The sequence below is a fragment of the Lactuca sativa genome, chromosome 8 (genome assembly GCF_002870075.4).
Source record: "Lactuca sativa cultivar Salinas chromosome 8, Lsat_Salinas_v11, whole genome shotgun sequence".
NCBI lineage: Eukaryota > Viridiplantae > Streptophyta > Magnoliopsida > Asterales > Asteraceae > Lactuca > Lactuca sativa.
In genome coordinates this window covers 187218089-187239871 of record NC_056630.2, presented here as the reverse complement: position 1 = coordinate 187239871, position 21783 = coordinate 187218089, and the positions used below count along the sequence as shown (strand labels likewise).

General features: G+C 37.5%; 2 protein-coding genes and 1 non-coding gene across 3 annotated transcripts; 1 reads left to right on the top strand and 2 right to left on the bottom strand.

Moving 5' to 3' along the window:
• Positions 1-2168: 2168 nt before the first annotated feature.
• LOC111892432 (uncharacterized) lies at positions 2169-2837 on the bottom strand. Its single transcript, XM_023888473.1, has one exon. The coding sequence runs from the start codon at positions 2835-2837 to the stop codon at positions 2169-2171; it is 669 nt and encodes a 222-aa protein (XP_023744241.1).
• A 135-nt stretch (positions 2838-2972) lies between these two features.
• Positions 2973-12492, bottom strand: LOC111892431 (uncharacterized). Its single transcript, XM_023888471.1, has 3 exons — positions 12220-12492; positions 3491-4150; positions 2973-3386 (listed from the first exon to the last, which is right to left on the bottom strand). Exons 1-3 carry the CDS (start codon positions 12490-12492, stop codon positions 2973-2975), a joined length of 1347 nt encoding a protein of 448 aa, XP_023744239.1.
• On the top strand, positions 3852-3958 carry LOC111892435 (small nucleolar RNA R71). Its single transcript, XR_002850547.1, has one exon. It is a non-coding gene; the product is annotated as a small nucleolar RNA R71 (small nucleolar RNA).
• Positions 12493-21783: the final 9291 nt, after the last annotated feature.

Sequence of the window (21783 nt, the reverse complement as noted above, 5' to 3'; positions counted from 1 at the left end):
AAAAACCCATAGTAAGATCATCTCTAGGCTTGGATGTCAAAGTCCAGGTCAAATGAGGTGTAAGAAGACCATAAAATTTTGCCAGGCGGGTAATGAAATGACCCCCATTAATGGGGCTACTAGCTCGTGAAATGACAGCTTTACTACCCAAATAGTTAGCCAAATGATAGGGAATATTGCAGAAAACTCCTGGTGTGACCATGCTCCATAAGAAAAAGAGATTCAAGCTTGTTACTTTGTCCCCATGCCTTTTATGATTGATTGAAAAAGTGATCAATCGGTGAAGTAGTCGGTGGATCGGGGATCTAATATGGCTTTCCTATGAAACACTCGAGTGAAAAGCTTCATTTGCAATCGAACACCAAAAGTCTTTTCCAGATGCACTCGGTAAATACTCTCGGGCTACAGACCTTAAGAAGAGCTCAAATACCGGTAACCGTGTTTCATGCTCTTCATATATTCCCATCCGCCTTGCAAACTCTGCGAGGCTGCATTCCCTGAAATCGCAACCTAGGCGGAAAACCAAAGCCCTAGGGTAAAAAGGATCAACAGTAGCTCCTTCAAAGGAAACAGAATGAAATAACTCAAAACATAGTTCTTGATAAACCGACTCACTAATAGCGAATAGATTTCTCCACCCATTACAGGTGAAAGAAAAATCATCCACATAAAATTGTTTTGTCAAGAATGGAGCCATTTTCTCCATCAATCCAATCTCCCTAAACTGTACCCAATCAATCCTCGGGGAAATGGAAAATTCCGTGTTGTGTAACCACCCCAGTTTGTTTGTGGAATTAGTGAGAACAGAGGTAGGCATGTCCATGGGAAGTCGGTACAATACGTGGCGGGATGACACATGGCATTGAAAATTTTCATTTGAACTCTTGAAAGCCATTTTTCTGCAAGAACAAATAAACAAGATAAACCAAACAAAACATTCCACATATTAGGCAGATTAACATAAAACATTAGACTCGGTACCCAGGACTCACGTCGTGAGTCTTGAAGCTCACGTCGTGAGTTCTTTATCTTCAGCAAAAATCGTCCACGCTAGATTAAAAAGCGGGCTTAAATCCTTTTTGGGGTTTACTAATAAGTCACTTCTAAGCACATTTAGGCAACATGCAGTAGATGAATCACATATTTAAGACATGATTTCGAAATTCACACATATTACAAACCCTAACCCTTAAATCAACAAATTAGTCAAAATTAAGCACTAAAAGTAGGAGTTATCTACCTTAGTTTGAAGATGACGTAAGCACAAAGGTTATTTGTGTTGGATTTGGCAAAAATCGAGTATGTGGAGGGACCATAGGGTTGTCATCGTTCGTGGGATTAGAAAATGGTGGTCAATTTTGTTCTGATTTATTTAAGCCAGCGGTCCCGATTTTTGTCTTGCTCACGTCGTGAGTTCGAAAGTGGGCGAAAACATTCGGGCCATTTAATTGATTATAATTTGGGCTAAAAAATGTTGGGCGAAAATATGAGAGCAAAATTTGTCCCGCCTGTATCATACTATAGCTCACGTCGTGAGCTTGAAGGCTCACGTCGTGAGTTCGCTTCTGACTGTAAAAATAATACCATTTATATTAAAAACCTTAAATCGTTTTACCACTTAATTTTTAGGAACCCCACACTGTATTTTTACCATCATAAGATTATTAGATGATCAATTATCCTAAAAAAACTAAAAATGCAAAAACTAAACTAAAGGCAAAACGAAAAGAAATTTCAAATCGAGCTCGGGTTGCCTCTTGAGAAGCGCTTCTTTTTCTTAGAGTCATGAGCCGGACTCCGTGCCACCTCACGTTTAATTATCCGGAGTGTCCATCACCATTTGAATCTTTTGCTCCTTCCATCTCCTTTTGTATGCTTGGACTCATCTAATATACGTCCTTTTGGAGTTTTCTTTCTTAGCCTTCACTTCATTTACTTCAAGCTTGCGTTTGATCCCTTTATTTTCCAATTTTTCATTTCTTTGCTCTATGGGAACCATCTTTCATCCACTGCTAAACTTGTTTCCTTAGAAGTAAGCTCGTCCTCGTCACTTGATAAATCTTCATTTTCCTCACTCACCCAAGAAGGTGGATTTGTATAAGCAATTACTTCAAACACCAATGGAACGGATGCTCTTGGTTTGTTATGTTTGAGTTGTTGAATTGTCTTTAGTTCTTCTTCCATAAGCTTCTCCAATCTTCAAGTTCATCTTCTTCTTTATCAATATTAAAAACTTCAACTTGAACATCACTTCCTTGGAAACCATCCTCTATTCCAAAAGTAACTTCATTATCTCCCACTCTCAAGGTAAGCTTGGATTCACGAATATCAACCAAGGCACTAGCAATATTAAGTAGAGGCAGACCCAAGATGATTTGAACATCACGATCTTCTTTCATGTCCATAACCACAAAATCAATTGGAAAATTTTTTTTCCCAATTTTTACTAAGACGTCTTCCACAATGCCCCTCAGATGTGTCACTGAACGGTTTGCCATGTGAATGGTCATTCTTGTAGCCTCTAACTTTAGAGTATTGAGCTTTTGGTAAAATGAAAAAGGCATTAAATTTATGCAAGCCCCAAAATCGGCTGAAGCATAAGTCTTAAAATTATTCCCAAATTCACAAGGAAGAGTGAGGCGTCCATGATCTCCCATCTTCTTTGGTAACTCCCCCAATTCAACCTTTGAACTCTGCTCACTAAGAACTATCTTGGAATTTTTCTTCAAATGCTGACGAGTATCTATCAACTCTTGTAAAAACCTTTCATATTCGGGAATTTTAGAAAACAATTCAATAAAAGGAGTATTTATTGGAATTCCCTTTCCTTGCTTCATAAATTCCAAATGCTCCTGTTCCAGTGGATGACTATTAACTCAGGACGAAAACGGTGAAGGGGGACGATAAGCTGAAACTTTTGCTGAATTTTTCTATTAAGACTCGGCCCACGTCGCGAGCTTTAAAGGCTCAAGTCATGAGTTTGGTGTTTCAGCAAAAAAAATTTCTTCGACTTTTGACTTTTTTGGCTTTGCTTTGGACGGTTGTGGCTCTACTTCTAGTGCTTCTAGGAACTCAGAAATAGCCTCTTCTTCAGTTTCAATCATCATGACTTGCGAATGAGGTTTTTTCTCGGGGATTTTTGGAGATAACTTATCTTGTACGAGAGTAGTTAGTTGACCTAGTTGGACTTCAATGTTATGGATCGATGCTTGGTGATTTCTTAGCAAAGCTTGTTGTTCCTTCATGATATTATAATGTTCCCTTATCACTGCATCCGTTTCATCATTCCTTTTTCCAGAAACCTCCATAAAACGAGCTAACACATTTTCTAAATCAACTTTCTTTTCGGCTGGTGGTTGTTCCTTTTGGTAGAAGCCTCGACCTGTCTGCCTATATTTTCTTCTTTTTTTCTTCTTGTACTCTTCATATGGAAACCACTCCTTCTTGGGGTTTCTCCAATCTTCATCATATTTATCCCCACTAGAATAACAAATTTGAGCCTTTTATTTCCTTGTTTATCTAAGTTGCATTCTTTTGTCAAGTGTGGATCATTGCATCTTTCACATCCAACTCTAATAGCATGAATTGACTGGTCCACCTTGGTCATTCTTCTATCCATGATGTCAAACATAGCTAGTACAACAACCATGTCTTCAGATTTGCCTCCCCTAATTCCTTTTGCTCCTTCATTTCTTGGATAGTGGTACTCACGAGAATGCTTTGAGAACTCTTCAATCAACTCCTTTACTTCACCCATATTTTTCTTAGTAAGTATCCCTTGAGAATAAAGGAGTTGCCTTGTCATGACATTCACCCCGTCATAAAAGATAGATACTTCTTGTTGTATGTTGAGGTCACTTTGAGGACAATTCCTTAGCAACTCCTTATAACGCTCCCATGCCTCATAAAGTGATTCACCCAAATTTTTCTCAAAGTCGGCTATTGCCTTCTTGAGTTTAGATATTTTTGATGGTGGGCAGAATTGTTCCAAGAATTGCTCATGCATCTGTGCCCAAGAAGTAATCGCACCGGGTGGAAGTGCTTTCAACCAATCTCTTGCAGCTTCTTTAAAAGTAACGGGAAGCATCCTTAACAACATAGTCTCTCTTGGAACATTTGGGATATTGAAATAGTCCGCAATGTGTAACGCCTGTGTTTCCAGGCTTGCCGTTTATAGCAATGTAATAGTCTAGGTTAACCTTTGTAACCCATTTTGAAATAATAAGAATGTATTATTTGAGTATTATGTGTTTTGTGTTTAATTGTTTAATTATGTGGTCTGATTAATTAAGAATAAAAATAAGCGTCAAAATTTAAGTGTAAAATAAACTTAATATCTTTGGTTAAAGTTGTAGTAATTGAAACGAGGTTTTCGAATATTTATAGAACGCCCAAATCTGACTTCGTATGAGGAAGTTATGATTTATCGAAGTTTCGACTTAGCGGTGTGCAGCCTGAAATACTCGATTTGAGATCGAGCAGTTTTTAGCCGAAGAAATCTAAATGAGAATCGAAGATCTCATTGTTGGTATCGAAGCAATAAAAAGTTAGGCGAGAACGGACGTCAAACGAAGAAGTTATGAATTTATAACGAAGTTTTTCTGTCGCGGCCTATTAAAAATAAATAATAAAAATAAAATCAAAATTAGCCGACGGAGTCTAAACGAAAGTTGTAGAGCGTAGTCTCACCTTTCCGTGGATATAAAGAACGTCAAAAACGGAGTTCGTATGAAGAAGATATGAATTTCTGAAGTTTGATAAGTAAATTGTATTTATTTTTAAATCAAAAATCCGACATTATCCGAAGAGGGAGTCACCAGTCCGATCCGACGTACGCCCCGCGTACTCCGTGAGTGTCGACACTTCGGATGACGCATGCAGTGACCATTTTGGAAGCAGTACGCGCTGCATACTGCAGTACGCCCCGCGTACTCCGAGGCTTCAGCCTCTATAAAAGGGATCCGAAGGCAGCCGAGAGTTTTGTTCATTTCTTCTCTTCTCTCTCCCGTTTTGCATCATTTTGCGTGCTAGAAATACCCCGAAGCCCCGGTATCATACTCTAGCCCCGAGGCAAGTCCCGAGATCCCGAAGATCCCGAGAAGTGCGGTTCCTGAGCCGAAGCTCTGCCCGCGAGAAGTTCGATTTTTGTAGAGATCTTCCAGATCTGCTGTGGATTACTACTTCTGCAAGTCGTAGTGCTGTCCGATCATCTTCTGATCAAGTGAGTGTATACTACCTTTCATAAACACGATAATAATACAAGTGCGGTTTGAGTGTATTAAGTAAATTGTGGTTTATATGTGTGAGGGTATAGTTACTTTCTTCTAACGAGTAACTATGAAGTATTTTATATGATATACTTGTTATGTGTATATTTTGTGATTGTATGCGTGAATGGATATTCACTTTATTCTATCTCATAGATCTGAATTGTTTTCTATGGAATACGTGTTATGTGGTATGCCTCATCTGTTATTTGGAATATATACTGAATGAAAATGATATATAGGTTTTAAACTATGTATGAAAATATATATTTTTGTCTACTAATATGTTGGGTAGAACATGGGTAGATAGTTGGTGTGTAATAAGCAGATGAGAGGCCTCGATGGTGTTGTTGTTGTTGATCTAGTTATTCAGCGGAGTATGGATAACGACCACGAACTCCTTCTAGACAGTCCAGTGGAACGCTAGCAGGTTCATAACCTGTAGGTTTTGTGAACGATGTGTTCACCGGTGTACTCTATCCCCCTCATGTTGCCTTTACGATGTCTATTGTTGAGGAAACCCCTTAGCAGTGATGTCCTTCCCGATGAAAATCCTAGATTAAGTCCCTTGAGATAGTTGTTGTTTTAGGGACGTAAAGTGAGGATAACGGGAATGGGTAATCGGGATAGTGATTGGTTGGTGAAATTAAATATAACTTATTTATTGTGGGTTGAAAACCCTATATGCTCACCAGGCTCCCAAGCCTGACCCACTCAGTTTTATTTGTATTACAGGAAGTGGCACAAGGGCGTAAGATGGATGGATCATCTTGTTGTTTTGTTTACAAGTCTGTATATGTATATATTTGTTGAATGACTTGTAATGTTATCGTTTATGCTTTATGGTCTGTATCAGAACATGACATCCCGAGTTTTGATTATATAATGAAATGCATCTCTTGATGAAATGCTTTGATAAATATTATTTTATCATGTTTTGTTTTGGGAACAAATTCCGCAACTCTTTCAAATCAAAAGGATTTACTCTGAAATTATTTAAAAGCATAAATGAAAATCGGTCTTTTCTGGCCGAGATTTTGGGGATGTCACAGTTGGTATCAGAGCATTAGTTTAAGCGAACTAGGAATTTGTAGGATTTCTAGACTTAAACTTAGAATGCTAAGTGGAATTTTAAGATGTGTGTCTGTTGGATTTTAGACACGAGCACTAGTTTATTTTAGGAAAGTTGCCTAAAATGCTTTTATGTGCTAAATATTATATGTTGCCATATATGATATTATTTGTTCGGATCTACGGTCTGTTGCCGACCGGATCTGGAAACCTTATATGTGTAGGATTCTAAGAGTGCGTCTACGTCATTAGAACTAGCATGTAAACGTTTCGGAGTAATAAGGATGATTTGAATATCTATCGTGAATAAGGATCTAATTTCATCTTATTCGGTGTGTAAATCAAAATGGTGAGAACAAAACAGGAATCAACCGCCAGTGATTGAGCAGATACCTGTTGTAGCAGCAGCACCAGAACCAATAACAATGGCTGCGGTGCAAGCCATGATTCGGGCTATGCTAGCTGAACAAAGGGAGGAGATGCGACAAATGTTGCATAATAATAGGGATGAATCTATCATACTTATTGAGGAACCTGAATTGATTCCCGAGCAATCGGAGGAAGGAACAATTGTCGCATGATGAGTCAAGTTGGGACTCAAGGATAACGAAGGAACAATCCAGAAAGGAGAAACAACAAGGATGGGCGAATGTACAAGAACTTCTTGGGCGCCAAACCGCCAAGTCTTTCTGGTAGCCCAAAGCCTGTTGAGATAATGGATTGGATCTCCGAGATGGAGATGGTATTTGAAAGTTGCGACTGTAGCAACAAACAGAAGACCGTCTTTGCGGTTAGACAACTGAAGACTGGAGTCTTGAGTTGGTGGAAGTTGTTGGCAGATACTATGCCACGAGGAGAAGCCCTGAAAATGTCATGGGAGGAGTTCTTGGAACAGTTAAGGGTGCAGTATTGTTCAGAGATAGATCTGATTGATCTGAACAATGAGTTTCAAAACTTAAAGAAGGGGAAGATGAGCATAGATGACTATGCTACTACATTTACTGAGAAGATGAAGTTGTTTCCGTACCTAGTGCCAACGGAACTCTCCAAGATTGAGAGGTTTGCTAATGGACTGCCTGCCGACTTTGGTCCGACAGTCAAGATGGCAACTACTCTGAAAACGGCTGTTCGTGCAGCTAAGAATGTGGAGGCCCAGCAGAAGGAAAAGGGTCTGGAAAGAATAGATGTTGGAGAAAAGAGGAAGTTCGATGGAACTTCAGGGTCCAACAAGAAAAACAAGTTCTCGAAGTCTGGTTCGAGGGGAAGTGGAGGTGAAGCAAAATGGTGCGACAAATGTAAAAAGAAGCATCATGGAAAATGTGAGGTGGAGAACACATGCTACAAGTGTGGAAAGCCAGGGCACTATGCCAATGAGTGTACCCTCACAAAGAAAGTTTGCTATGGTTTTGGTGAGGAGGGTCATATGTCGAGGGACTGCCCGAAGAAGAAGGAGGCAGCTAGACCCAACATTCCGCCAAAGCCAAAGGCGAGAGCATTCCAGATGACACTGGAAGCTGCTAAAGATGAAGCTGATGTCGCCTCAGGTACCTTTCTCGTTAACGAATTGCCTGCCCAAATTTTATTTGATTATGGAGCCAACTACTCCTTTATATCGCATGAATTTGGTAGAAAGCTAGCTTTGCCTGTTGTTAGACTAGATAATGCCTTATTAGTCGAAGTTGCTAGTGGCAAGTTTGTACCTGTTAGCTATCGCATGAAAAACATCTTAATTGATCTGAATGGGAATAAGTTCCATGAGGAATTATTGCCTATCGAACTAAATGGTTTCGACGTCGTTTTGGGAATGGATTGGCTTAGCGCCAACGACGCCGAAATTTTATGCAAGAAGAAAATAGTCAAAGTAAACCCGCCTGGGAAAGATTCGTTTATGGTGTATGGAGATAAACGCAGAGTGAATTCTGGAATCATTTCATTGATGAAAGCCAGAAAATGTTTGACCAAGGGGTGTACATCATATTTAGCATTCGTGATTGATGCTAAGAAGGAAAAGAAGGTGATGCAGAATATTCCAGTGGTGTGTGATTATCCGGAAGTATTTCCCGAAGATCTTCCTGGATTACCACCAGATCGACAAGTGGAATTCCGTATTGACTTGTTGCCAGGAACGACGCCAATTGCAAAAGCACCTTATCGACTAGCACCGACGGAGATGAAGGAGCTAATGATGCAACTTCAGGAGTTATTGGACAAAGGTTTCATTAGACCTAGTTCATCACCCTGGGGAGCTCCGGTGTTATTCGTGAAGAAGAAAGATGGAAGTATGAGAATGTGCATTGATTACAGAGAGCTGAACAAGGCAACAATAAAGAATAGATATCCGTTGCCGAGGATTGATGACCTGTTTGATCAATTGCAAGGTTCGAGCTATTTCTCGAAGATCGATCTAAGGTCAGGATATCATCAGCTAAAAGTAAGAGAGCAAGATATTGAGAAGACTGCATTCAGAACTAGATATGGACACTACGAGTTCTTGGTTATGTCGTTTGGACTAACCAATGCTCCGGCAGCGTTCATGGATTTGATGAATAGGGTTTGTAATCCTTTCCTTGATAAATCCGTGATAGTGTTCATAGACGACATTCTGATTTACTCGAAAAGCCAAGAGGAGCATGGCAGACACTTGCGAGAAGTGTTAGAAGTCTTGAAGAAGGAGAAGCTGTATGCTAAGTTCTCCAAATGTGATTTTTGGATTCGTGAAGTCCAATTCTTGGGTCACGTGGTCAACCAAGAAGGGATAATGGTTGATCCAGCAAAGATTGAAGCTGTGATAAAGTGGGAGCAACCGAAAAGTCCCACGGAGATTCGAAGCTTTTTGGGATTAGCTGGATATTACCGAAGGTTTATCCAAGGCTTTTCTTCCATCGCTAGTCCATTGTCAGCTTTGACCCACAAAGGAGCTATTTATGCTTGGAGTGAGAAGCATAAAGAAGCATTTGAGCAGCTAAAGAAGAAGCTATGCGAGGCACCGATACTTTCTCTACCCGATGGAGTTGAAGACTTCGCTGTCTATAGCGATGCGTCTGGTGTTGGATTGGGTTGTGTTTTGACCCAAAGAGAAAAGGTGATAGCATATGCATCTCGACAGCTGAAAGAACATGAAAAGAATTACCCAACTCATGATTTGGAGTTGGCAGCGGTAGTTTTCGCTCTGAAAATATGGAGGCATTACCTCTATGGCACGAAGTGCAAACTTTTCACTGACCATAAGAGTCTCCAATATCTCTTTAATCAGAAGGAATTGAATATGAGGCAACGACACTGGCTGGAATTACTTAAAGACTACGACTGCGAGATACTTTACCCCCGGTAAGGCTAATGTTGTTGCTGATTCTCTCAGTCGGAAAGTCAATCTTGAAAGGAAAAGGCCAAGAGCGTTGAGAATTGAAGTTGTCTCGACTATTCTGGAAAGTATAAAGAAAGCTCAGAGTGAAGCTTCTGAGAGGAATGACAGAAAGGAGGAACGTTTGGGCAAAACGTTGGTGTTCGGTGTAAACAGTCGTGGACTGAAGGTGTTCCAAGATCGGATTTGGATACCTAAGACAGGAGGAGTCAAAGATCTTCTGATGGAAGAAGCTCACAAGACCATGTACTAGATTCATCCGGGTAGCACTAAAACGTATAGGGACCTGAAACCCTACTACTGGTGGCCGACGATGAAGCTTGATGTTGCAAAGTATGTGGCCGAGTGTGTGACTTGTGCGAGAGTCAAGACACAACATCAGAAACCGTACGGGAGTTTAGAACCTTTGCCTGTGCCTATGGGTAAGTGGGAAGACATTGCTATGGATTTTGTCACTAAACTGCCCAGAACAAAGAATGGTCACGACATGATTTGGGTGGTCGTTGATCGATTCACTAAGAGTGCGCATTTCATAGCGGCCAAGGAGAAATGGTCTATGGAGAAGCTTGCGAATTCTTACGTGAAGGAAATTGTGAGGCTTCACGGTGTTCCGTTAACGATTGTGTCGGATCGTGATAGCCGTTTCACATAGAGGTTTTGGAAAAGTATACAAGTAGAATTATGTACCAAGTTGTGTTTAAGTACAGCTTACCATCCGCAGACTGATGGTCAGAGCGAACGAACGATACAAACACTTGAAGATATGCTGAGAGCATGTACTATGGAATTCCTAGGTAATTGGGATGAACATTTACCGTTGGTAGAATTTTCCTATAATAATAGTTTCCACTCGAGCATTAAGATGGCACCTTACCAAGCTTTGTATGGACAGAAGTGTCGTACGCCGTCTTGTTGGCTTGAGGCTGGGGAAAAGCAGTTTATGGGACCGGAGATGGTTCATCAAACTGCTGAAAAGTTGAAAATAATTAGGGAAAGAATGTTAGCAGCTCAGGATCGTCAAAAGAGCTATGCTGACAAGAAGCGGAGACCGATAACTTTTGAGGTTGGGGATTCGGTTTTGCTTAAAGTCTCACCGTGGAAGGGACTTATAAGATTTGGTAAAAGGGGAAAGTTGAGTCCAAGGTTTATTGGACCGTTTAAAGTTCTTCAGAGGATTGGGAACCAAGCTTAGAAGCTCGAATTACCAGAAGAACTGAATGGAACTCATAACACTTTTCATGTGTGTTATTTGAGGAAGTTCACGGGAGAAGTTCCCGACATAATTCCAATCTCTGAATTGAGAATTGATGAGAACAAAAGGTTGATTGAGGAACCAGAGGCAATTGTTGACCGAAAGACTAAGAAATTGCGACGCAAGATGGTTGGGTTAGTGCTTGTCCGATGGAAACACACGAATGGGCCGAATCTCACCTGGGAGACGGAGAGTGACATGATGGGTCGCTATCCGCATTTGTTTGTTAATGTGTGATTCCGGGGACGGAATCATTCTAAGGTGGAGAGAATTGTAACGCCTGTGTTTCCGGGCTTGCCGTTTTTAGCAATGTAATAGTCTAGGTTAACCTTTGTAACCCATTTTGAAATAATAAGAATGTATTATTTGAGTATTATGTGTTTTGTGCTTAATTGCTTAATTATGTGGTCTGATTAATTAAGAATAAAAATAAGCGTCAAAATTTAAGTGTAAAATAAACTTAATATCTTTGGTTAATGTTGTAGTAATTGAAACGAGGTTTTCGAATATTTATAGAACGCCTAAATCTGACTTCGTATGAGGAAGTTATGATTTATCGAAGTTTCGACTTAGCGGTGTGCAGCCTGAAATACTCGATTTGAGATCGAGCGGTTTTTAGCCGAAGAAATCTAAATGAGAATCGAAGATCTCATTGTTGGTATCGACGCGATAAAAAGTTACGCGAGAACGGACGTCAAACGAAGAAGTTATGAATTTATAACGAAGTTTTTCTGTCGCGGCCTATTAAAAATAAATAATAAAAATAAAATCAAAATTAGCCGACGGAGTCTAAACAAAAGTTGTAGAGCGTAGCCTCACCTTTCCGTGGATATAAAGAACGTCGAAAACGGAGTTCGTAGGAAGAAGATATGAATTTCCGAAGTTTGATAAATAAATTGTATTTATTTTTAAATAAAAAATCCGGCATTATCCGAAGAGGGAGTCACCAGTCCGATCCGACGTACGCCCCGCGTACTCCGAGAGTGTCGACACTTCGGATGACGCATGCAGTGACGATTTCGGAAGCAGTACGCGCTGCGTACTGCAGTACGCCCCGCGTACTCCGAGGCTCCAGCCTCTATAAAAGGGATCCGAAGGCAACCGAGAGTTTTGTTCGTTTCTTCTCTTCTGTCTCCCGTTTTGCATCATTTTGCGTGCCAGAAATACCCCGAGGCCCCGATATCATACTCTAGCCCCGAGGCAAGTCCCGAGATCCCAAAGATCCCGAGAAGTGCGGTTCCCGAGCCGAAGCTCTGCCCGCGACCAACATCGTCTCTTATCCGCTTCTTGTATGCTCCCGTGGACATATCCGCAATATTTGCCACTTCGCTTTCTGGCTCGTCTCCGCGTTCACTTCTTTCTAATGCAAATTCAAGCTCGGATTCGTACTTGAATTCTTGTGGGTTAGATATTTGATCAAAGCCTTCTACCTTGCTTTTGTCCTTTGATGATGTACTTGACTCTCCCACTTTCTTTCTTGACTTCTTTCCAAAGACTGATTTGAGATCCTTGAAAGGTGACTTCTTTGGTGTTTCGTTCATTCCTGCGTTCTTATCTGTCTTTTAGTGAATGGCTGACTCTGGATCTTCAAATGGTGGCACCAAATGCGTGTTGGAACCTCTGGTCACGAACTACTACAAAATAAACAAAAATAAAAGCGTAAAACTGAACAAAAACAACGAAAAAGAAAAACAAATGGATTCACAGCATGAGCCTTAAAAGCTCACGTCGTGAGTTCAGTTTTGAAAAAAAAAAACTAAGCACTTTTTGCAGGTTTTACCCCACAAAAGGATCTATTAACCTAAAAAAAATAAATTAACAACTAAAATGGGTGTTCCCCGGCAACGTCGCCAAAAACTTAATGCATGGAAATAGCTACACCTAATTTTAAATTTATAACCCTAACTTGACTAACTAAATTGCACCTAGGCAGTGTACCTAGTCGGATTGTAATGTAGTTTAAGTTGGGGTCGAACACAGGGAACGGTTTTTAATTTATTAATCTAACTACTATTAAGTTAACCTAACATTCTAGCAAAGTAATGGTTTTTATCTAATTTTGCAAGTTTAGATGAACTTAATTTATCAACAACTATCAAATTAATAAAACATTTATGTTAGTTTAAATCCACTTTCCCTCAATGGTTTATATATTAATTATGACAATTCCTGTTGGTTACCAATTAAGATATTATTAGCAATTCAATTCCAAATTTACGAATACTCAATTAATTCATGTAGAGCTATGTATGGTCACACATAATTTAACACATAATCAATTTATTAAATAGAATTGGAGCTATGTAAGATTGAGTTAACACACACAATTATTTTCATAATATGAGTTCTCTAGCACAACTAAATTCAATAATTCAATTACTTAACTAAGATTGGTTCGATCTTAGCTCTAATAATCTAATGTTCACTAAATTACTAGGTATTCAAATTCATGCAGATTAATGGTCACTAACTACACAGAATAAGAAGTTTATGCAATCTAGTTATCAAATCTAGCATGCTAGGTATAATCAATCAAACACAAGACATTAACCAACAAGAAAAGTCTAAATCTATTTAATCAAACCATGAGTTCCAGCTTTATCTAGCTAACAGAAGCAGCTAGATTTAGCTATTCATTCTAACAAATGAACACAAACAAGTTATAATCCAAAACATGTTTAAAGTAGCAAAGTAAAAATCGAATTATGAACTTCTTCTTCCTTGGTGTTCAAACCAATTCCCTAGCCTTCAAACTCTCTGATTTTTGACTACTGGAAACTCTCTAAGTCAGCCAACCTCTCAAAACTGTAGGGATCAAGGTCTATATATGATTTCTGAAATATCCGTACTCACTTAGTGAGCAAGGATATCTCACGTCGTGAGATCGTTGTTATCCGTGTTTGACAAGGACTCTAGATTTGCGATGTTTAACTTTTGGAAAGTCCTAACTCATGTCGTGAGCCTTTAACAGTCACATCTTGAGAACGTGTTTTTTTTTTGAATTTTCATCTTTTAAGCCTTTATCCTCCAAAGTTCCATTCTTTAACCCTTTTAGTCCATTTTCTTCAAAATGTCTTCTTTTTTGCTGCAAAATATAAATTAACCTTATAAGTACGATTTATCTACGCAAATAACCAAAATGTTAATTAAAATGTAATTAAATATTACCTAAAAATATGTATAAATATGGCAATATCACTGCCAGGAATGGGTGTTTCAGGGGAATAAAGTGAGCTAATTTACTAAGGTGGTCGACTACCACCAAAATGACAATGTACCCTTCGGATTTGAGCAGACCTTCATTGAAGTCCACAATGATATCCTCCTAAATTCGGCTCAGCAACTTCAGGGGTTGCAATAAGCCTGTCAGGGCCAAATTGGAATACTTGTTTTGTTGGCATACTAAACACCCTGGGACCATTTTCATCTCACCTTGATGCATGCACGACCAAAAGAACTCCCTAGATTGTTGTTGGTAAGTTCCATGGTCCTGCTAAAATTAACACTATACTTCCAAATGTCCCTGAGCAACCAATATTTGGCAAACCTCAGATTGTCCTCAACAATTGCTTAATCACTTTAGTCATATCTAGTTCTAGACTTTTCCCTTCTAAATGCCCTGAGCATTTGGAAAATTTAGAAAGGATGAATATTATAGCACATGAAATCGATCCTATATTCGAAGCATATGGGACACGATTAATGATGTCTCAGATAAAGAAATGATACTAGACCAGTCTTTTGCTACAATATTTTTTATTTGCCATGTTTTCAAAATTTAACTATGAAGAGGGATGTCGTAATCATAATCGAATTTTGAAAACGCAATATATATATAGAATTTCCTTAAGTTGAACCATTCAAATATAAAATACATATATATATATATATATATATATATATATATATATATATATATATATATATATATATATCCTTGACTAAAGATGATTAAAATCTGAATCTAAGCTTTTAGAATTGAATTGAAGTATAATTTCCTCTCCCTTAATTATAGCAAAATAAAATTTTCAACCCATGCAACTTCACGAATTGAAACTTTTGTTTTTCTATAATTAACATTGCTAGCTTGCAATAATAATAATCATAATTATCATGCTCCCACTAACATGATGATTATTAGCATAACAATTATGCTCCCACTAGCTTTGACATGTATTCAGAAATCGGTTGGACTTCTAAAATTTAGATTCATACACCCTTCCGTAGATAGCTCACATGTGTGTCTAAACAATTTCAAGAGCTATGAAAAGGGATGTCGTAATCATAGTCTCAATTGTTTAGACCTTTTCCATTTCTCACAAGTCCATGTTAGTGTGCCGATTAACCACACACGCTCCACTAATGACTTTTGAAAATTCAAATAACACAATTGTTATCTACTTAAAATCTACTTAGTGAAAGTGTTTCCTCACCATCATTCTCATGAATCCGAGAGAAACCTTATATGGTGTATGAGTTCATATCCATGTGAATTTGTCAAAACCATAATCACAAGAAAAGGTTAGTGACAAATTCAGCCTTACATGGATTGAACTTGTTAAATCTTAATTTCTTGTCACCTGGTAGCACAAGGCCCACCAATGCTTCCAAGTTGTTATGCTCACAATTTAGAACTAACATAACTCATATGCATAGTCAACTTAATTGGCACAAGAATTGTGTCAACATGATAGGTTACAAGCCTCAAGTCATGTGCTAGTGATAAAACACAGGTTTTACTATTGGTTAAATCTAGAAACTCTTTCAGGATTTTTAAGGCTCCCACTGTCCTCTTAACATATAAGTTTCCCTAGTCAAGAACCATTCCTTGACAAAACAAATATTCAAGGGATAGTGCAGATTCTTACTAACACTTCACACAACTGGTCTTAGTTAGTCTTTGTCTCATCCAAGACATCACAACTTACCAATTTCAAATGTACAAGAGTAGAAAACATTTTACACTACATTTGATAAGTGTTTTAAACCTTACTTTATGTCACTCCATGTTACAATCTTGGAGTATGACTCTAAGAGTTGTTTTGGAACGAAGTATGACTCATTCTCTTGATTTTAACCATTCCAACAATTCATGACCCCTCTTCTTAGTCATAACAATGCACTAAGATGTCCTTAGAGTATGAATTTGTGATATGGTATCTTAATCATTAAGATGATCATAAAACACGATACTAAAGTACTCTCCCATATTTTCAGATTTGAGAAACTTTTATCTTTCTGCCTAATTTGATTCTTTCCCATTCGTTCTGTCACACATTGAAAACTTTTCTATGCTTCAGAATTATACTTAAACTTATAAGTATAACCATATTTACTAAGCTTTAGCAAATCATGACGAATAGTATTATCAATCTTTGTGGTGGACTTGACCGGTGCACAAGCATGTGTACTCGATCCCTTTAGTCCTATCCTTGTTCACATAAGGAATTAGTTTTAATTTTCCAAAGATGAAAATTCTCATCCATCATACAATACAGTTTGTATGATTCCAAGTTTCAGTCCAATTGAAACTTGGGTGAAGAGAACCTTTCCTCATTTGGTAAATTCAGACACTACCAAAAATGAAAGAATCAAATCCACTTTACAATATTGCTATTACTGGAAACATATAAGCAACAATTTTTCACAAATGCCATTGTAAGGATATTTTTAAAATAAATAAAATTAAAACCTTTTTTTTATTTTAAAAACTTTGCAGAAAAACCTATCCTTACAATCCATATGAAAACCTTGTTGTTATCTATTCCTAAGTTATATATCATAACTCTTAAGCAACATCTCAAAATTCTGATCAGCGAACCATGCGATCGAAACCCATCTTCGCAATCAGAATCACCATATACTTCCTTTAAGCTTCCTATCTTTTCCTTGATTCTTAAAAACATCAACATGTGACCCACTCACATTATGTAATAAGAATATCCAAATAGGAACTTAATAGAGTTAGACAGTGGACTTTAACTGAAGTAGATTCAAACTTCTTGACTTGATCAATCTTATGATCTTTCAGGTAAATATGGCAGCTTCGCAATCAGTGTCCCTCCCTTTGGCAATAAAACACATGGACCCTTTGGTAATGGCACATTAGACTATCTCAGACTTAGCCTTTCTCTTTACCATTTGGTCAACCGAGTTGACTATGGGCGATCCCATTCCATTGGGAAGAGAAATCCTTTTCTAGATATCCAATTCTACCATTGTCAATGTCCTTTTAAGGTTTGGGAAGTTGATCTTCTAACAAAATTTGCTTTACTAGTTTTCCAAATCATTGTTGATTCCGCAGAACCAAGCAAATAGATAAGATCACTAAGGTTCATGTCATAGTCTGTCTCATAGTAGTCCCAAAGGGACTCACTATGTTACCAAGAAAGTGATAGAACATCCAACTTTCACAAGACTTTGACACCCAACTCTCCCGGCTTGTCAATATGTGACTTTATCTCCAAGATGTGAGCACACATAGACTATGCTTGCCAATAGGGCTTGGGCGACCTTAAACTTGTGGGTTATGGAGAATAAATAGAGGAGGTGGCGGAAGAGAAGCATGATGTTGAGGGACATCATCTTTAAGAGGAAAGCTTATCCCAAGAGATTTGGGAAGATCATAGTTGTCTGAACCAGACATCTATAATGGGAGATAATCAACTTAGTTGATTCAAAATCCTTAATATAACACCCAATATGAAATATTAAGGCTAGGACCCAACACAATATTTTATAACTTGGAAGAGGGATGCCGTAATCCAAGCTATAAAATATCTGAAGGTAGGCGAATGAGGATTCACCAATTTCCACCATGAAAAACGAAATAATTTATTAGGTTTTTATTGGATTTGAAACTCCTAGATCTTTTGAGATTCATTGAACTTTTCAATGGCATGTTTCAATCTCGATTGTGCCCTTCAAGTTTTGTGACTGGGATGCCGAGGATCACAAAACAAGGTGTGAATAACCATACTAATTCACTTGGTACCCTTAATATTATCACCTAATCAATGTGCCGGTTAACCACACATGCTCCATTGATCTATGACAAACATTAAGTAACCCTTCGTGATCCTTACTAGTCCAAGTTAGTGTGTCAGTTAACCACACACGCTCCACCAATGACTTGGTAAGGTACAAAGTGTGAATTCCATGGACTAGCACCATGTTCACATTTTTCCTAAAGTAACTAAGATTGGGAATTAAAAAAAAATATTTAGTTACTTTATAATAATTATTATACTTTTAATGAGGATTTAAAGTCATTGTCCTACCCGTTCGGCTAACGACCCTCCACCGATCAAGGAAGCGGTGGGTGAGAGTGGACACCCATTAAGCTGCCATTTTATAGGCAGCAACCTTATACCCCCCTTATGGAACAGCTTCGTGAATGAGGCCTACTAATGGTAGAACGACTTATTCTTATACATATATATAGTAATTAACCATTAATGTTATAAATAGTATAAGCGTTGAATTTTAACTATTAAAACTCTAAGGGCTGGAATTAAAGTTTATTAAAGTGTGTGAAACTTTACAAATTCCAAAACTTGAGGGTAAGTTTTGTAACTATACAAAACTTTTCATTTCATAACATATGAATTAAATGTTCATAAAAATGAAGACTCTTCATTTTTATGTAACTTATGTGTTTTAAATGTGTGTTTAAAAGAAGTGACCTTTGGATATCCATAACTTGAGGACAAATTATGGACTCCATTAAAACACATAAATGATTAAGAAATAATCCTAAACAATTCAGCCAATAATTCCTATCATCTTCTAAATTCATAAGAACATGAACATGATCATCAAAGTTTCAAGAATTATATGAACACAAACAAAGCATGAAATTTTGATATAGGCTATTGTAAATGGATTAGAACAACCATTACACCAACTTAAACAAGTTTCAAAACACCAAAACAGTTTAGGGTAATGTTTCTAGTCCATTTCCAGCAACAAAAGTCAAAAATCTGCATTCTGAGGCTCCTACTCGTCGAGTGCACGAACCTACTCGGCGAGTAGGATAAGTTTACACATGAACTCGACGAGTCCCCCCATGGAATCGGCAAGTTCATCGGGCAGACAACAAAAAATCGACTTTTTTTCACTATTTTGCATCAAGTATCAAACAAACAAGCCTAGGCTTTGATACTACTGTTGGGTTTTGAGCATTCTAACACTTCCTAAGTGTACATGAAACCCTAATAAACCTTGGATCTATGTTTGTCTAAATACATGCAAAAAAATTTTTCCATGGTTTATAACTTATCTAGCATGGCATGGGGAACTTTTAAACATAAAAGGAACTTGATGAATTACATACCTTTTGATGAGTGTTGATTCCTTGGAGTTTTAGAGCCAACCACCAATAGTGTGAATGCCTCAAATGGAAATCACAAATCACCACAAACTTGGAAAACTTTATGAGAGAGTATACACACTCTTAGAAATCGGCCATACCTTTACACACACACACACACTAGGGTGCTATTTCATGCAACGTAAGATTGTTTATATAGTGTGCATGGTTAGGGTGAACCCCTAATAACCCATTTCTTTTCCTTTCCAAGGATCCATGGGTTAAAAGCTCCATGGACTTCCATATAAGCTTAGCCCATTAACAAATGAGTATTAGCCCACACCATATAAATATAATAACCCATGATTTAATTAGTTTTCCTTTTAATCACTAAATTAATTCATAACTAATTCAAGATTAAAACTAATTAAATAACATGAATTTATATTAATATATTATAACTTATAATATATTAATAAATCATAAGTATACAATTCTCATAAAATTATCCATAAACAGTTTGGGTGAAGTGTAACCCAAATGGACCATGCCGGGTCGGGTCAAGTATATACCAAATAAGTTATGGACTTAGACACCTTATCAAACAGTTAGTACAATAGTACTACTTGTTATATCGTTTGTACAATGCTATCATGTCACACCCCAAAACTGGAATGGCGGAAACGTTCGGGGGGTGGAGGACGTCATGTACAGTATCACAACAAAGCATAGTAGTAAACAAGAAACAACATCATCCATTGCATTAATAATATAATTTAATACAAGTGTGTTTTGTAAAGTTTATAAGACACCAAAAATGTAAATCAAAATATGAGATGAGTCTTGAACGAGCTGCAGCTTCTCAAAACCTGGCATCGGTACTTGTCTACTGATGACCTGAGAATACAAGTTATTTTGAAAGAGTTGATCAACTTTAAAGCTGGTGAGTTCATAAGCATTTTAGTGTCATTGTTTGTATGAAAATGTTTTTAAGTGTTTGATGTATAAGTTTGTAAATGTTTGTATTAAATGTTCTTATCACCTAGAAAATCCTATATTTTCTACTAAACGTAGCCTTCTACCAAGGCATCAAATGGTCTGTATGTTTGTTTCTTGTAAGAGTGTGTATTTTCCCAAGTGTGACTATCATTAACCAAAAATATAGTTTACACATTACCGTTTATGTGAGAAGATCACAATATGAACGCAATGGGGGAAATAATAAAGTACTGTAGTGTTGTATTATAGTAACTACTGCTGTACTTACTACCTTCAATTAATTGTTATTTAAGGTATAATGTGAAATGGTTGCACCACACTTTCGACTAATAACACGACGATGAAAGACATCGGAAGAAATGACATTTGGCACCCGTAGACTTGCAAGTCCCACTGTAGCGAACAACAAGGTGTAGGATAGTCAATCCAGTATAGATCTAAACAAAAATTCACGCTCTCCCTCCAGGAGACTCTGGATAGAAATGAAGCCATGGCAGCGATGCCATGCCCCGAATAATGGTTCACATTTATGTTATAGCATTTTTGTATATGTATTGTACGTACTAGTGTAATGTATGTTCTCTCTGTCTAGTATGTAGTATGTTCTCTTTGTTTCTCAACATAGTATGCTCTCTTGTATAGTGTAGTGTATTGTTTCTTCTTATAGTATGTTCTCTTAGTTTCTCATAATAATATGTTCTACTAGTTTCTTGTAATAGTATGTATTGACTCATGCATGAACTTAGTCTTTGTATGTTTCATTGTACTAGAAATAGTGAATAGTGACTTCCTAAACTATACCTATTATAGTTTACTAGTAGAGTTGTTGGTATGACTGAGCGTATTGAACTGAGATAAAAGCTTTTATGTCCATATATATATATATATATATATATATATATATATATATATATAAGGATCAAACGACACTCGGACAAACAACAGGGTACTCTAAGTCCACAACCAAACAAGGAACATGAAATAAAGTGTGTTATCAGTCCTAAGTCCTTCCAACCTAACTTATATAACTATACATGCATTAGACATGGTTTTTACAATATATAAGTTTAAAAGAGTTAAAGGAAAAGGTTTGTCATGAAAGAACAAGTTTGATAAAGAGTTTAACATGTAAAAGAGTTTGATAAACATTTTGAAGTAGTTTGATTGAATAAAACAGCTAAAAGTATAGCAAATCCATTGTTTGATAGTTAATAATCACATGTGATTGATACAAAAACTATAATGTTTCAACTTGTATTCCCCCCCCCCATAAAAGCATTTAAAATCATTTAAAAGGTAGATTAGGGGGTATGAACTCACTTGTAGTGAGTGATACAGAAGTATGTTTGGAAAAAGGATGTAGAGTGTCAGGTGAAACCTTGAGCACACAAAGATCCTAATAAACATATAAAGACATGTATGTGTATTTGATTAGTGTATAAACAACTAATTATAAGGGATAACACCCTAATAGACTAGGAAACTCTTATATTGAAGGGATACAATCACCTATGATTTCACA

Coding starts and splice junctions, on each gene's coding strand:
- LOC111892432 (XM_023888473.1), bottom strand. CDS start 2,837: ATGAAGCAAGGAAAGGGAATTCCAATAAATACTCCTTTTATTGAATTG.
- LOC111892431 (XM_023888471.1), bottom strand. CDS start 12,492: ATGAACGAAACACCAAAGAAGTCACCTTTCAAGGATCTCAAATCAGTC. Junction 4,151..12,219: donor AGAAGCGGATAAGAGACGAT/GTTGGTCGCGGG, acceptor CTGGAAACACAG/GCGTTACACATTGCGGACTA. Junction 3,387..3,490: donor GAAATAAAAGGCTCAAATTT/GTTATTCTAGTG, acceptor AAATATAGGCAG/ACAGGTCGAGGCTTCTACCA.